The sequence below is a fragment of the Pseudochaenichthys georgianus genome, chromosome 16 (genome assembly GCF_902827115.2).
Source record: "Pseudochaenichthys georgianus chromosome 16, fPseGeo1.2, whole genome shotgun sequence".
NCBI classification, from domain to species: Eukaryota; Metazoa; Chordata; class Actinopteri; order Perciformes; family Channichthyidae; genus Pseudochaenichthys; species Pseudochaenichthys georgianus.
In genome coordinates this window covers 418,181-435,610 of record NC_047518.2, presented here as the reverse complement: position 1 = coordinate 435,610, position 17,430 = coordinate 418,181, and the positions used below count along the sequence as shown (strand labels likewise).

Here is a 17,430-nt window from a genome sequence, read left to right as displayed (position 1 = left end):
AATATTCTGGTATTTGATAGCCTATGTTATGTATGATAGGTATTTTGCAAAAGACACACGATATATAATATATACACACACACACATAAAAAAACACTAATGGTCTATATGATAGAGAAGCAGATTGTGTAGGCCTATACTCAGCTATTTTAATAAGTTGAAAAATGAAGAAACAATAATACATTATACATAGACAGAAGTTATATATCAGTAAAAATGAATATCTATGTCATAAAAAATGAAAATGTACTTCTACATCTATATAAAAAATGTAAATGTTCAAGTTAAACACAAGAACATGACACCACCCCGCCCAAACCATATTTACACAAAGTTGCTCATGACACCCGAATGCCCCGTGCATGCGGCTCCTCCAAAGCATGACTGAGAACCTCTTTCTCATATCTTTGTCTTTGGGAAACCATCAAAATAAAAACGGGAGATTTGAGAGTCAACACAAAAACATTTTAAGAAGGAGGTCAAGCTTATTTTCTTCCTTCTTCTTCCTAGATAGATTAGATTAGATTTTAGATTTAGATTAGGACCCTTTGTGTTTCAGGTGACAAAGACTTCGTCAGGTAATATGCAATGGGAGCCTTCCAATGTCCGTGTAGGCCAACCACCATGAACACAAGAGCCTCAGTAGCAGCATCGGTCTCATTGTTTCCATCACCCATGTCTACAAAAGCAGACATTGACTGGTTATGTGGATTATATTGCACATGTTTTCTGATGGCCATGTCATCCAACATGAGTGAAACACATCCATATTTAGCCTGGTCGTCCTGGCATCTTCTCTCCAGCATATCCAGCATCATCTTGTTCAGGCCAGGCTTGCCATCCACCGAACACAGCCACCTGTAAAAAATTGAGAAGTAGCTATTTAACGTACTTGCAACCGTAATTTCCAAAAATGAAATTGAACAACATTAAGACTACCTTTTTGTTGTAGTCTCTCTGAGGTATTTGTATGCCTTTGGACCATGTAGATGGAGTGTGAGGGCACATTCTCTGTGGTCCTTGGAGTACTCATGGCCCTGCTTTGCCTTCAAGTCTATTTGAAGATCTGAAATTGTATGAGAAAAAATTAATAAGTCCCCTTCATATAATAACAAAGGAGTTTAATAAAGAGTGTAAGAGTAAGATGTACATGAATCTCAAAGTGCTACTTTCATCTTCCCTGAGTAGAAATCAAGCCTCTTTGAGTTCTTCATTAATGAGGTTCTTTTCCCTCAAATCCCCCAAAAGAGTCCTCACTGTGGTCTCTGCCCTCTTTTCTCTAGCCATGGCATTCTTCCTCTCTCGCTCGAGACTCTCCACTCTTGCTAAAGCTTCATTGAGTCTGGCCTTAAGAGCAGTAGGAGAAGCAGGCGAGACATAGCTATGATCCTAGAAAGAGGGATGAACATGGTTTGAGTGATGTTTCACTTCACACACATCACTTTGACACAACTAGAGTATGGCCCACATTATTTCTTATAGTCATCACCTGTCAAAGCCACTGCCAGCATCATGTGTGTGTGTGTGTGTGTGTGTGTGTGTGTGTGTGTGTGTGTGTGTGTGTGTGTGTGTGTGTGTGTGTGTGTGTGTGTGTGTGTGTGTGTGTGTGTGTGTGTGTGTGTGTGTGTGTGTGCACGTGTGTGAGTGTGCCAGGAATGCATGTTCAACATGTCTTCAATTGTGTGTGTATGTGTTTATTTGTGAGTGTGTTTAATATGAGTGGCAGCAAACAAGAGAGATTTGACTTTGTCTAGGACCATTATGATATGATGTTGAAAATAGAAATACTCACATCATTAGGCTGAGGTTGTGAGTGTGAGGTTGAAGCTTCTGGGTCGTCCTGAGGGGCCACAGACAGGCTCTCTTCAGCTTTTCTGGAAGGAGACGTAGTCCTGCCCTTTTCTGGCTAAAATGAAAAAGCATAATACTTGAAACACACACACACACACACACACACACACACACACACACACACACACACACACACACACACACACACACACACACACACACACACACACAGCCCTGTTATTGATAATAGAATATTTACATTTATGAATGCTAATAACCTTATGATGATACACCTACTCTTTGGAGGTGAACCGGGAAGCTGAAGATGGAGGGAATAACACCATCTCTGAGTCGGACAATCTGTCCTGTCAAACTCGTCCTGCTTAAAATGCTCACTGCAAATCACGGATGACTCGCTTGCAGTGAACCCTTCCCTCCTCAAAGCAACTTCCCACTTCTTTCTCATATCTTTGTCTTTGGGAAACCTTCAAAATAAAAACGGGAGATTTGAGAGTCAACACAAAAACATTTTAAGAAGGAGGTCAAGCTTATTTTCTTCCTTCTTCTTCCTAGATAGATTAGATTTTACTGTATTCATCCCACAACGGGGAAATTCACTTGTTACAGCAGCGATTTATAAAGTCTCAGTTGGCCATGAACATAATGTTTGCTGGCTACGATTTCGCTGGCGGACATCAATACAGTACAATAATATTCTATTTACAAAATACAACCAATTATAATGTTGAATCTTACTTGTGAAAAGTAATCCCCCGACCCCTGTTCGCAATCGTCCGCCGATTTGCACAGCAATATGCTGCACAGTGCTCTGGCATCTTGAAACCTCTGCTGTCTATGGGTAGAATGTCTGTAGGATGACCGGTCCAAGATGGCGGCCGTATTTCTTGCGCCCCAGCAGCCAATGCGGCGTCTACTCTTTATATGTCTATGACCAAAACATAAAGCAGATTTATTTAAACTGCATTAATTTAAATCACAAGTGAGTGATAATCTGGTTGGAACAAACATGGATTGTAATTCCTCTACGAAGATGAAAAACTCAAGGAGTCCCACTCATCATCCAATCAAAACATCAGGTAAGTGAAATATGATCTTATAATGAATATTTCAGATAGTTAGCCCGTCAATTTGGTTAGCTAGTCGGCCTATTTAAAACTTCATCAAACACATCAAAGTCCCTCTTGGAACCTTGTACCTTGTAGGGTGTGTGACTAGAGCTACAATCACATTCAACAACAAGCTTGCGTCATTACAGAAAATATATTGACAATAGTGTTTCAAAGTTTAAAACTACCCTCTGTTGTATCATCATAAAACAACAATATAGTTTAAAAAAAACTCCATTATGAAATCCATCTCAAAGAGACACAGACACTACCTTTAGCTAGTTAGGAAGTTATAGGGATATTTAAGAGCTACATATGTTTGATACAAAGCCTTTACCAAATTAATCTGTAAAAGGCTCAATGCACTTCCATTTTGATTTCCAGGGAAACACACCGAAGCTGATTCCAGTGCAGCAAAACAGCTGGACAGCCCTGACCAACTTCTATCAACAAAAAAGCCTGGACTCTCTCTAGAGGTAAAGCTCAATAAAGATTGTTTTACTTAAGAGTTAATACCATAGTGTAGAAGTATTATGTAACAAGTAAATGTCTTGTATTCAAAGTTGTTACTTAAGAATTAGCATAAGAATAACTTGTCATATTTACCCAAGACTGATATTTACGAAAGAAAGGAAAGATATCTGCTGGTGGTGAATGGTTGTTCATCATTATCACTTACAAAAGTCTTAATTATCAATAATAATGGATTTGTTATGTGATTATTTAATTTGTATTTGATAATCTGTACCATGTAGGCTGTGTTTACTGGAGATGGAAATGATTTAGTTAGTGTTGTAGCTGAGATTATTCCCGTTCCAATGATGTATGGGATGTATTGATTTGATACAAGCAAGCCAGTGTTTCATGTCATGGTTCGGGCCCATCAAGTTCAGCATTCACTGTGATGAATATAAAATAAGACACTGATACTGTTTTCTTCAATGAACATTTATTGAAAGAGAAATATACCATAACAGAACGTGTGTGTGTGTGTGTGTGTGTGTGTGTGTGTGTGTGTGTGTGTGTGTGTGTGTGCGTGCGTGTGTGCGTGCGCAATGAATGAGGTTGTGCCAAAAACATAATGATATTTATTTGTTTTGCTCTTGTCACTGAGGGCCCTCTCTTGCTCAAGGGCCCCTGGGCACGTGCCCAGTGTGCCATTATGGTTAATCCGGTCTTGTGTATTGGAGTCACATATTTCCCTCTAAAATGTAGTGTAGAAATATAATGTAGCATAACATTTAAATCTCGACAAAAGTGTTTAAAGTACCTAAAAAATGTACTTTCCACTACACTAATTGACAAGTCTACAAACCTGCTAACTACACTTTCATTAGCAAATCATTGTTGTAATTGGGAACTTTAACTTAATGTATTTGTTTTTTATTTCCATTCAGACTAAAATTGTCCGAGAGAAGGGGAAGATCAATGTCCTGATCATCGAGCACAACAGACTGAGCTTTGCAGTGAAGGAGAAAGAAGCCAGGTTGAAGACGCTGCAGAAGACCCTGCAGACAATGGACGCCCAGCCTGCAGATTCCAACACTGAGGACGCATGTAGGCAGGTGAGTGTGTGGGGGGCATCACAGACTCACACCCAGACACAGCTGTGGGAGAAAATGGTCCTTTGGGGCACCATTAATATAAAAATGTTGATTAGTGCAGCACCTTTATCTTAAATTATAGACTATAATGCACAAAACATATTGCACTGAAGAATGTCATTAAAGGTCCCATATTATAAATAGTAATATTTTTGATGACATTTTTATTATAAAATGGCTCTAAGTCTTATTTAAATACTGTAAATGTATTAGCCGTTCAATCCCAGTTGCATGTATGTGACATCAACTGACAGGAAGTAAAAACATGAACCCAAGTTGCTGCCTAGCAACAATTTCAGTTGAAATGTTCTATACTGAGCATTTTATATAGATGGTGAATACAGTTTATTCAAAAGAACGGTATGAGCAAAACAAATAATTTGAACAATAAAGTATGTAAACATGTTCTAGTGAAATCCCATAATACAAGTATTACCCTGAAAAAGAGAAAAATAAGTGACCTTTAACACAGCATCTGTTCCCACATAGATCAGTCTGCTAACATGTATCACTATTCTTCAGGTTTAAGGCAAACAAGTGCTTCATCACCTGAAGCATGCTTCCTTTTGTATTATGTATAGTTTTCCAGTCCTTGTTTTAAAGTGTTTCCTTGGTTTTCATTTGGGGTGTGCTTTACTACAGTATGTGTGAGTATTGCTGTGTCTGTCATAAAGTATTGTCTTCATATTCTATCCTTACACCATCTCAGGGACTGCAGTATAACTGTGACATAGATGGTCTCAACACAATTAATTGGTTTATGTTAACCTATTTTAATTTCTTGTCAGCTTTACTTCAAGGGAACTTCATTAGGATCACTGTTGATGTTTTATCTTGTTCTCTATTTATTTTAATATTGTTGGTATGTATTACGTAACCATTGACTGTTAGCAGGCTCAATGTCGAGTCAAGGCAACATAATAAAGGAGACGGTAGCCGAAGTAGTCAAAAGAAGAATTTAATTAATAATTACCACCATGGTTGGACAAAGGAAATATAAAGTAATGACAGACAAGAACACGTACTGCACAGACAGGATCAGCCACAGACAAAGGGGAAAGCAGAATCCTTATACATGAGGTAATGACGAGACAAGACACACCTGGGTTAATTACAAATGGGTACACCTGGAGGAGAAACGATAAGGACTACAAAACCATAACAGGAAACTACAGCTAGACATGACACATCACACTAGGAGCGCCTGATCAGGGCACAAACACATAACACCCCCACACCCAACTTTATGTCCATAACCCCAAGGCGAAATGGGGGAATGAACATAAACAGCGGCCATAACCCCCACACCACCTCAAGGATAAATAGCACCCCCTCACCCTGTCTACAGCCGTGATAGCGCGTCAGCCAACACATTGTCCTTGCCCTTGACGTGAACCACGTCAACATCAAAGGCCTGCAGGAAAAGGCTCCAGCGCATTAGCCGCTGGTTCGAATTCCGCATCCTGCCTATAAAGACCAACGGGTTGTGGTCGGTGTATATTTTAATCGGTACCTGGGATGAACCGACATACACCTCGAAATGGGAGAGAGCCAAAATCAAGGCCAAAGCCTCCTTTTCAATTGTGGAATAGCGCCGCTGGTGTATATTAAACTTTTTAGAAAAATACGACACCGGATGTTCTATACCCCCGTCATCGTCCTGCAGAAGTACCGCGCCTGCGCCCAGCTCACTAGCATCCACAGCCAACTTGAAAGGCTTTGTGAACACAGGCGCTGCGAGGACAGGAGCACTGACCAGGATGGACTTTAATTGCTGAAACGCAAAAGTGCACCTAGGCGTCCACTGAAATGGGATCTTCGGGCTCAAGAGATCTGTGAGGGGAGAAGCTACCGCTGAGAAGTTCCTGCAAAAACCCCTATAATACCCCGTCATCCCCAGAAAACACCGGAGGTCCCGACGTGTAGCAGGCTCTGGAAAGCCAAGTATCGCCTCCACCTTGGAGTGGACAGGGCGGACCTCCCCCCGCCCCACTACCTTGCCAAGATAGGTGACGGTCGCCCTGCCAAACTCGCACTTGGCCAGGTTCAGGGTCAAGTTTGCCTGACCAAGCCGGTCAAAAACTTCCCGCAAACTAACCATGTGCCCCTCCCAATCGTCAGAATAGATGACGAGGTCATCGAGATAGGCCTCACAATTAGCTACGCCTGACAGAACACGATTCACCAGCCTCTGGAAAGTCGCAGGCGCGTTGCGCATACCAAACGGCATTACCGTATATTGCAGGAAACTGTCAGGTGTCACAAACGCAGAAATTAGTTTAGCGCGATCCGTAAGTGGCACCTGCCAGTATCCTTTCAGCAAATCCAGCTTGGTTACATAAGACGCACTCCCCACCCTGTCGACACAGTCCTCCATTCTGGGCAATGGAAAACTATCAGGCCTAGTCACGTCATTTACTCGGCGAAAATCCGTACAAAACCTATCTGTCTTGTCTGACTTATCAACCAACAAGCACGGCGAGCTCCATGGGCTGAAACTGGGCTCAGCGATATTGTTAGTGAGCATGTATTCCACCTCTTTCTGTAACCGTGCCCGCTTATATGGATTCACGCGATACGCGTGCTGTTTAATGGGTAATGCCTCCGCCACATCGATATCATGTTGTAATACGTTAGTGCGCGAAGGAATATCGGAGAACAGCTCACAATGAGACCCAACCAAACCCCTGATATCATCTCGCTGCGTTGTTGATAAATGGCCAAGATGACAGTCAAGAGTGATCAATGACTCAGTGTTTGTCAACCGTCCCTCCACGACCGCCTTGGACGGAATAATGACGTCATCTTCCAGTTCTCCAACCCCCTCTGAAAAACAAAGACTGTCATTACTCTCATCAACGCTAGATGGCGCCAACATACAAACTGACACCGGCACAGTGGACACACTCGCAGAGGGCACAACAATATTGTCAATAGGATTCACCAGAGGCTCCCTCACATAATATGGCTTAATCATATTAACATGACACAAGCGAGTCTTCCGCCCACGATCCGGTGTCTCGATCAGGTAGTCCAAATCCCCTACTTTCTCTCTAACCAGGTACGGCCCACTAAACCGTGCTTGTAAGCTGGAGCCTGGGACAGGCAACAACACTAAAACCCTCTCCCCTGGCACAAACGTTCTATCCCGAGCCTTCCTGTCATACCAGCCCTTCATCCTCCCCTGTGTGTCACTCAGATGTGTCCTCGCTAGTTCACATGCCCTCTTCAGCTTCTCCCTAAAGCCACAGACATAGTCTAACAGGTTCTTCGGCTCGCTCTCCCCCAACCACTTCTCCCTCAGCAGCTTAAGCGGCCCCCTAACCGAATGCGCAAATACCAGCTCTGCAGGACTGAATCCCAAAGATTCCTGCACCACCTCCCTTGCGGCAAACAACATTAAATGAACCCCTTCATCCCAGTCGTCCTTCGTGTCACGACAGAACGCCCGAAGCATTGTTTTTAGCGTGGAGTGGAACCTTTCCAAAGCCCCCTGGGATTGTGGGTGATATGGGCTAGAGAAACTATGCGATATATCCAGCTGCTTTAAAACCTGCGAGAAGATGCGGGATAAAAAATTCGTACCTTGGTCGGACTGTACCACGCGAGGCAAACCAAAAACGGAGAAAAACCTCACCAAGGCCTGTGACACTGTTTTGGCCGTTATCCGTTTCAGCGGAATTGCTTCCGGAAACCGTGTGTTGGCACACATAATGGTCAAAAGAAAGCTATTACCTGCCTTGGTTCTAGGGAGTGGACCTACACAATCAATGATAACCCTCTCAAAAGGTTCCCCCACTGCCGGGATAGGGTAGAGTGGCGCCGGTGGAATGACCCCGTTAGGTTTACCCACCACCTGACACGTTGAACACCCCCTGCAGTGCTGCACCACATCCCGTTTCAACCCTGGCCAAAAAAATTGACGCAGCACTCTATCATACGTCTTATTGACCCCCAGATGTCCTGCGAGCCTGTGATCGTGAGCCAAACACAGAATATCGTGACGGTATTTAAACGGAACCACAACCTGCGTCACCACATTCCAATCATTCTCCGCTGACGCGTCGAGGCTAGGAGACCATTTACGCAGCAATACCCCATCCCTCAGGATATAGCAACTTTTAGAAATCTCACTCTCTCCCACTCCTGCTGTGTTCGCAAAAAGGCCTGACAGGCTTGGATCTCTACCCTGTTCCGCGATAAGCTCCTCACGAGCAAAAGAAAACCCAGCCGCGCTACTGGCAGACTCACACGAGGAAGTAGAGGGCAGTAAAGGGCTGAGACCGGCTGGAATAGATGGAAGAACAGCATCACCTTCAAGAGGGGCAATTTCAGGAACAAACTGAGATGATGACCACAAGTCGGGTTGCCCCGGGAGCGCCCCCTCCACCTCAGGCCCCCGTGGTACTGCACCCTGGGGATTATCCATAAGTGGGTCACGACACTCAGGCACCCCGTTAACAGTCGCTATGATGGTATCAAACAAGTCCACGTCGTCCTTTTCCTCGGCCAGAGCCTTAATACCCATGGCCCGCGTGACTGCACATGAGGAGAACACTCTCGGATACGCATCCGCCAGGACGTCCACCGCCCCAGACTCTGCTGGCACACAAGTCACATCTGCCTTCACGAGGACCCTACCCCCTGCCAGATCATTCCCGAGAATTAATGATACGCCCTCGACAGGAAAACAATTTTCCACCCCAATTACCACTGGCCCCGACACCAACTCAGATGTAAGATGGATAGTGTGAAGCGGAACTTCCATGACATGCATCCCAAAAGACCTGACAGTCATCCCAGCATCCACCTCTGAACCACTGTCAAAAGGCAGCACATCTCTCCGAATAAATGACTGGGACGCAGCCGTATCCCTTAATATGGTCACAGGAACCTTCACCCCTTCGCCGGACAAGGATACAAACCCCTCACTGATGAACGGTAAGTACGCTTTCATATCCTCACCCCTTTGGGCATCCCTACTCAGAGATGTGTGTGTGGGTGTGGGTGTCATTATCAACGATATTTGTTTACTGGGACGGGTAAGGGCAAAACAGTTCTCCTTTATGTGGCCTTTTTTACCACAGTGGTAACACTCACGCATTTCTCCCCTCATTCCCCGCTCAGCAACCTGGCCCACACTGCCACCGCCAGAGGCCACAGGCCTGTCACCCAAGTCCCACCTCGGTCTACTCTCCACCCTGCGCACGGGATAATTAGGTCTGTCAAAGAGCACTTTGTGCGTCAACACGAACTCATCCGCCAGGCTCGCAGCCACCGAGCACTCAGTCACCTTATGTTCATTAATGTACATCGCCACATTATCGGGCAAACAATATGACTTAAACTCCTCAAGAAGCACGAGTTCCCGCATCTTAACCAAAGTGTCCACCTTCTCCGACGCGCACCAACGATCAAACAGCTCCTTCTCGTAAGCAAACTCCACGTAGGTTTGCACATTGTTCTTTCTAAGAGCGCGAAACCTCTGCCTATACGCCTCCGGCACAAGCTCGTAAGCCCTAAGGATAGCAGCCTTCACCACGGCGTAATCCTGGGTGTTTGGGCAAAGTGACGCGTAAACGTGTTGTGCTTTCCCGGTGAGTGCGCTCTGGAGAAGTAATGTCCACTGGTCATTAGGCCATTTCAGAGTTGTGGCTATATTTTCGAACATAGAAAAATATTTGTCAACATCCTTCTCGGAAAATTGCGGGACCAGACGTAGGTGCCTAGTAGCATCGAACCCAGTTTCATGATGCACTGCCCGCGCCTCTACCCCAAGCCTTCCAAGCTCAAGCTCATGCACACGCCCACGTTCTGCCTCCTCCGCTTCCCGAGCGCATAACCGCTCTGCATGTCTCAGCTGCTCGAATTTAAACTCTAGTTCCATCTTCCTCAGCAAAACCTGGTTCTCCGAAACCGGGTCACATGTGACTACCTCCTGCTCCTCAGGTTTGCCCACAGACTCCATAACCTCCATGGCGGTCAAAGCCTCCACCAGCGCTAACCGCTGCTGCTGCTTTTTCATGCTCGGGGCAAGCCTGACACCGTAATGCTCTGCTATCCCCGATAATTCCTCCTTAGTGCACAAGCTCAACACGTTGACCGTTGGCCTAGCCACAAAATCACATACCTTCACAGGCATACCTGCCCTAGTACCGTCGCACCGGGGGAGGAAGAAACTAAAGAACCAATCCCGCTTCCACCAGCATATACGACCAACCAATTAACATATACACAAAAAATAACAAAACCGGCTTCACCCTACACGTCTGTACAGTCTGTTCTTAATAACTCTGGCCACCGCTCCCCTACCGCTATCCACTAAATAGAGAAGAGCACCGGTATGACCTTCTGAAGCATCCACACTCAAAATTATTCGCAAGAGATTAACAACTGTCGTGTGTTCAAAACAGGAAAAAAAAACTAAGGCCCATCCCTTAAACGTTTCCATCCCTCACTATCAGACCCCCTATATAACTAACTAGCTGACATACGCCGGCCTAGGAGGAGCCTGACAGGGTCTTCCTACTACCCCGACCAGCATAGACGGTATGTCTTCCAGGCGAAGGAAGGAACCATAGAAAATGGTCCAGCTGCCCTAGCTGGATGAAAACGCTCCTTATTGGAGAATTATTTACCAAGAGGGTATAAAACATGGGCCACACACACGACACTGTCAACCATAATTCAAAGTGTGGACTAAGCTCAGCGGCCACCACCAAATTCCTGCTCAAATCAGTTTGGCACGAGCCCCCATATTACGTAACCATTGACTGTTAGCAGGCTCAATGTCGAGTCAAGGCAACATAATAAAGGAGACGGTAGCCGAAGTAGTCAAAAGAAGAATTTAATTAATAATTACCACCATGGTTGGACAAAGGAAATATAAAGTAATGACAGACAAGAACACGTACTGCACAGACAGGATCAGCCACAGACAAAGGGGAAAGCAGAATCCTTATACATGAGGTAATGACGAGACAAGACACACCTGGGTTAATTACAAATGGGTACACCTGGAGGAGAAACGATAAGGACTACAAAACCATAACAGGAAACTACAGCTAGACATGACACATCACACTAGGAGCGCCTGATCAGGGCACAAACACATAACAGTATGTTTTCTTCTTGTTCTGTAAAGCACGTTGGGCTGCTTTGTGCATGAAAGGTGCCATACAAATAAAGTGTATTATTATTATAATATCCATCTATCTATCTATCTATCTATATATCTATATATCTATCTATCTATCTATCTGTATTATAGTGTACTGTTATGAACACAAGTGTCAATTCTTTGCACCATAGACAGGAACAGCTAATGCTGGATGAAGGTCATCATGTCTTCTTCATTCACCCTGTACTTAAATGTTGTGCTTCTCTCTCTAATGTCAGCGTATACGCCAGCTTGAGAATAACGTAGACAAGATGAAGGTGAAGATCACTGAGGCTAGGGAAATCCAGACCGCCTATGGACATATTCGTGAGAACCTGCAGCAGGTGAGCACTGAGCAGTGCTTTTATTACACTGTCAACCACTGTGTGAATCAAACCTTTACTTTTAGCAGATACAATAACAAAACTAAAAGGGACACAACTGATGATAACTATCAGTAGCTACCAATAGACTCCATGAAAGCAGTATTTTAACAAGCAGCAAAACGTAACATAATAATCAAAAAGCAGTGTCTCATTCAGCCGATGTTTGGAATGTGTTGTGAGATCAGGAGGTCCGTGATATATACGCAGTGGTGGAGCAGAAAAAGCAAGCAGTTGCTGTTGGACAGACAAAGTTGGACAAAGCAAGCAAACAGTCCCAGACAGCTGCCGCTGCTGCAGGCTGCACACTGGTAAGCATCACACACACACACACACACACACACACACACACACACACACACACACACACACACACACACACACACACACACACACACACACACACACACACACACACACACACACACACACACCACACACCTTAGGCCCTGTGTCCATATAGCGTATTTCTTTGTCTAGAAAACGCCTTCTTTGTACGCACTCGTCTTCTTGTCTTTGGTTGAATGTTTTTTCGTCCCCCCCCCCCACGGGACCCCCCTCTGATAAAGGGATTTGGTTTAAAATCAGAAAAAGTGTAACTTTTGCATGTAAAGGATTTATGATCTCATATGGATTGAAGGGACTGTATAACCCTACTTGACTTGATGTAGCCTTGTTTAAACATAGTGGATTAACTGTAAATCAGTCAAGCAGTGTTGAATTCCTCGAGGTGCTCACATTAAAGATTTTCAATGTGATCTTGTTTGTTCTTTTTTCCAAACCCATCAGGGCAGGGTGCTTCAGATGGAATGTGGATCTTGAGCTGTGTGAACTGAGTGCAGAAGAGAAGGAGCTGAAAAGGCAAATGGAAACTCTGGGACAACTCGGCACCCAGAGGCTCCGAGAGCAGGTCAGAAAGAGAGGGGACTCATCTGAGAGGTAGAACAAGTTGCTTTTGGTTTGTTAGTTCTTGTCATATTTCATTTTCACATGTAGGACATTCAAGAAGAAGAAGAAGAAGAAGAAGAAGAAGAAGAAGAAGAAGAAGAAGAAGAAGAAGAAGAAGAAGAAGAAGAAGAAGAAGAAGAAGAAGAAGAAGAAGACTTTTGACTTTTGCAAAAACACTTTATTTACATATGATCAGTTATACATTTGATCAATAAAGTGCTTCATTGAGCAAAAAAAATGAACGAATCACTTAAAATAGTACATTAAAACCTATGTCTTAAAAACTTGTGCAAAGTGCAAATCCTCATCCACCACAGAACACACAATATCATTATAACACCAACGTTGTTTAAAAGCATCCAAGTCTCCAATATGTTTATAAAAACGATGCTCCAGCCAGAGTCTGGCTCTGATGTTGCACAGCCAGATCGCTTTTGCCTCTTCCCCTTTCTTATTTTCAACCCTGTTTTTTCTACTTAAATAAATGGCCATTTTTGCTTCGCCAGAGAGGTAATTCAGGAGCTGCCACTTTTCCTTGTTCGTCTTTTTATATGGAGCCCCCATGATAAAAACACTCTCGGTAAAAGCTATACTAAAAAGACTAAAAACCAATGTTAAAAGAGAGAAGAAACCCGTGAGTCTCTTGCACTCTGTAAAAACATGGAAAACAGTCTCTCTAAAACCACAAAATGGACACTTGTTAAAAACAGCAGGATTAATAATGGAGATAAAAGAATTACAGGCGATGGCACCGTGTAAAATTCTCCACTGGAGGTCGGCAGTACGTTTTTTTATGGGAGGTTTGTATAAAATCCTCCACTGTGGGCCTGGTCCGCTTCCTGCACCCAGTCTGGTGCTCCACACAGTGGAGGCCCTGTCCTTCAGTGCATTTGTGTTGGTCGTCTTTACAATGTTCATGTATATGTTTTTTTGTCAGCTTTGTGGATGGTCATTTGTCCTTGGTTTGCGACCTTGAGCAGGGGGCCGGTCAGTTCTCCGAGCCCTGGGCTCAGTAGATCTCCGGGAAAGGGTCTGCTGGGTCCGGCTTGGCTCTTCCCTGTCCATAGCTCCTTAAAAGTCTTTTGTCATCAGGGGAGAGGATCTGGCTCCATAGTTGCAGGATCCTCTCGGCCACCCGGACAGAGTGCAGACCCAGCAGAGAGCCCAAGGCCCGGGCATCGCTCAGCTCCGGCCCCACTGCATCCACCAGCTGCTGAAGGCACAGGGTCTTGGATCGGCACAGCGCCACCGTCAGGCCGGGTGTTTCGCTGCTGCTGACGTCCAACCTGGCTCTGTGAATGAGAGGCTCCCTCAACAACCAGTACAGAGAGTCAGTCTTTGGACACCTTTTATGGTTAAAAAGGGCCCAAGATTTAAAAACACCCTGATAAAAAGGAGGTAGCCCACTTAACTTTAAAATGTTTAAATCAGTTAAAAACAGAGCAGCATCCAGCCCCAGGTTACTCACGCGTCGGAGAATGCAGCTGCTCACATCTCTCCACACCAAATCAGCCGGGCCAGTCAGATACCTCTGTAAAAACTGTATCCTAAAAGTGGCTGTTCGGCTGGCCAGGTGGATAAGGCCCTGTCCCCCCTCCTCTCTAGATAAAAACAGCACCCCCTGTGGCACCCAGTGTAGACCCTCCCAAAAGAAATCCACCAACTTCTTTTGTATTTGGGCTAGTAAGCCCGAGGGAGGGTCCACACAGGTAAGACGGTGCCACAGTTGGGATGCCACAAGGTTGTTTAAAACCAACACTCTACCTTTAAAAGACATCTGAGGGAGCAGCCACTCCACTTGGACAGTTTTCCCTCTATCTTTGCTATGACGTCCTCCCAGTTCTCAGGACTATGCTTGTATTACCCAGGAACACACCCAGGTACTTTAGCCCATCTTTCTTCCATAGCATGTTCTGGGGAAGAACTGGGAGACCGCCACTCCACTCACCGACAGCGAGGGCCTCACTTTTCTTCCAATTCACCCTCGCTGCCGATGCTGAACTAAAATCCCTCACGATGTTAACTAAAATGTCTGTCTCTTTTTGGTCTCTAATAAAAACAATGATGTCATCCGCATATGCTGATAAAACCATGCCTCCACTAAAACCAGGTAAAAACAGCCCTTGCAGTTTGGAGCGTATTTTGTTGAGAAGGGGTTCTAGGGAGAGTGCATAGAGCATGCCAGACAGAGCACAGCCCTGTCGGACCCCTCTACACACTCTAAACGGAGCACACAGCCCACCGTTGAACTTCAGCACACTCTCAATCTTATTGTACAACACCTTGATCTTGGCTATGAAACCAGCGCTGAACCCAAACTTCTCCATTACTTTCCAGAGGAAGCTGTGCTCAACGCGGTCGAAAGCCTTTTCCTGATCTAGAGAAATCAGACCAGTATCAATGCCCAATGAGCTGGAGACCTCCAAAACATCTCGAATTAGGTGGACATTGTCCACCATGGACCTGCCGGGCACACAGTAGGTCTGGTCCCGGTGGATGACCTGCTCCACAGCCCTCCCCAGCCTGGTGGCCAAAGCCTTGGACAGAAGTTTGTAATCCACACACAGCAGAGACACAGGGCGCCAGTTTTTGATGTCCTGCAGGTTTCCTTTTTTTGGTAGCAGCGTGATCACCGCTCTCCTGCAGGACATCGGCATCGAGCCAGAGGCCAGACTTTCATTAAAAACGTCTAAAATGTCATGTGACAAGACGTCCCAGTAGGCTTTATAAAACTCTACGGAGAGGCCATCGATACCAGGAGCCCGCCGTCCCTGCATGCCTTGCAGGGCGGTCTGCAGCTCCTGGATCGTTAACGGCCCTTCGAGCTGTGAGTTGGTCTCCTCGGAGACCTGAGGTAGTTCTTTGCAGAACCCCTCGGACAGAGTTTCCCCCTCCTCATACTCGCTTGTGTATAGGGTGGAATAAAAGCTCACAGCTCGCCTCCTGATCTGGCTTGGCTCTGTTATTTCCTGCCCTGTGTCTGACAGCAGTGAGTGGATCACTCGCCTCTGCCCATTCTTTTCTCCAGGCCGAAGAAGAAGCTAGTGGGAGCATCCATCTCGTTGGTGTTGAGGAACCGGGACCTGACTAGTGCACCCTGAACTTTAACGTCCAGCAGGTTGGCTAAAGCCATTTTTTTCTCTTTGAGGATTTCAATATATCCTCGATCTCCTGTGGTTTCACTTATTGTTTCTAGTTCCACGATATCACTCTCCAGGTCTTTCATAGATCTAATGATGTCTTTGTGACATTGAGGGTGTGCTGTTGGCAGAGCAATCTTATCTCAGTCTTACCATGGTCCCACCACTGCCTAAGACTGCTAAAATCTCCCTTTCTCTGCCTAAAAACACTCCAGAAATAAATAAGGGCCTCTTTAAAATGTTTATCAAATGTTAAAACCGAGTTAAAATGCCAATATGCACTTCTGGGTAAAACATTTCTAATAAAAACATTACATAAAAGCAAAGAGTGATCCGTAAAACCAGCAGGTGATATGCTGCACATTTTAAAAATATTAAAATGATGCTTAAAACAATAAAAACGATCTAGTCTAGCTGATGAGATTCTATTCTCTCTGATGTGGGACCAGGTGTACTGCCTGGTGTCTGCGTGCATCCTTCTCCATACATCCACCAGGCCGTGGGAGTGGACCAGCTGCCTCAGAGCATGCTGGGATGCTGGATGCGGCTCTGCATGGTTGCGATCCAAAGATGCATTTTCTGTACAATTAAAATCCCCACCCAAGAATAAAAAATCCTCCGTGGCACAACCGTTTAAAACATCGTTAACTTTGAGTAAAAACAGCTTCCTCTCTGCACCGTTTGTTGGAGCATACACATTCACAAAAACAGCTGTAAAAAGGTCAAACCGTGCTTTTATTAAAAGCAACCTCCCATTGATAAAATGCTCGACCTCCAGAGAGACAGGACTAAAAGACTTGGAGAGGAGGAAGCCCAGAGGTGTTGTGGCTTAAAATGACTTCCCCCTCCCACTCCTTTCTCCAGTCCGTCTCATTAAAAACGTCGCTGTGCGTCTCTTGTAAAAAGAGGACATCGATATGTTTTATTTTTGCAGTCTGAAATATTAAAGCCCTCTTTCTTTCCTCTCTGGCTCCATTTACATTTAAACTTCCCACTCTAAAAGTGTCCATTTCGAGTGAGATGTTAAAAGCAAAAATAAAAACAAATAAATTAAACACAGACATCGAGGTTTTTAAAATCAACGCTGCCCATTTGCTTCCTCACTTTTGTAACAATTCTTTTTAGTCTGTATATTTCCAGCTCATCCAGGACAGACTGCTCTTTCCGGCTTATGTGGAGTCTTGCTGAGGCACAAAAAACGGACAAATCTGGGAAATATTTTTCTATGATTAAATTATGTTGGTTTTTTGTCTGCACCAAGTAATTTTTTATCATTTC

General features: G+C 44.7%; 1 protein-coding gene and 1 long non-coding RNA gene across 3 annotated transcripts; one reads left to right on the top strand and one right to left on the bottom strand.

Moving 5' to 3' along the window:
• Positions 1 to 1,085: 1,085 nt before the first annotated feature.
• On the bottom strand, positions 1,086 to 2,634 carry LOC139435435 (uncharacterized). 2 transcript variants are annotated; one of them, XR_011644673.1, is made up of 4 exons: positions 2,548 to 2,634; positions 2,089 to 2,276; positions 1,793 to 1,927; positions 1,086 to 1,389 (listed from the first exon to the last, which is right to left on the bottom strand). It is a non-coding gene; the product is annotated as an uncharacterized lncRNA (long non-coding RNA). The 2 variants fall into 2 exon arrangements; XR_011644672.1 differs by having other exon boundaries at positions 1,793 to 1,906.
• A 1,446-nt stretch (positions 2,635 to 4,080) lies between these two features.
• Positions 4,081 to 12,886, top strand: LOC117460340 (coiled-coil domain-containing protein 183-like). Its single transcript, XM_034101698.1, has 5 exons — positions 4,081 to 4,092; positions 4,316 to 4,483; positions 11,921 to 12,025; positions 12,253 to 12,375; positions 12,854 to 12,886. Exons 1-5 carry the CDS (start codon positions 4,081 to 4,083, stop codon positions 12,884 to 12,886), a joined length of 441 nt encoding a protein of 146 aa, XP_033957589.1.
• Positions 12,887 to 17,430: the final 4,544 nt, after the last annotated feature.

Bases quoted from the DNA above. Each gene is read 5' to 3' on its own strand.
- LOC117460340 (XM_034101698.1), top strand. The intron at 4,484-11,920 runs GTGAGTGTGTGG...CTCTAATGTCAG, and splicing joins CTGAGGACGCATGTAGGCAG to CGTATACGCCAGCTTGAGAA. The intron at 12,376-12,853 runs GTAAGCATCACA...CAAACCCATCAG, and splicing joins CTGCTGCAGGCTGCACACTG to GGCAGGGTGCTTCAGATGGA.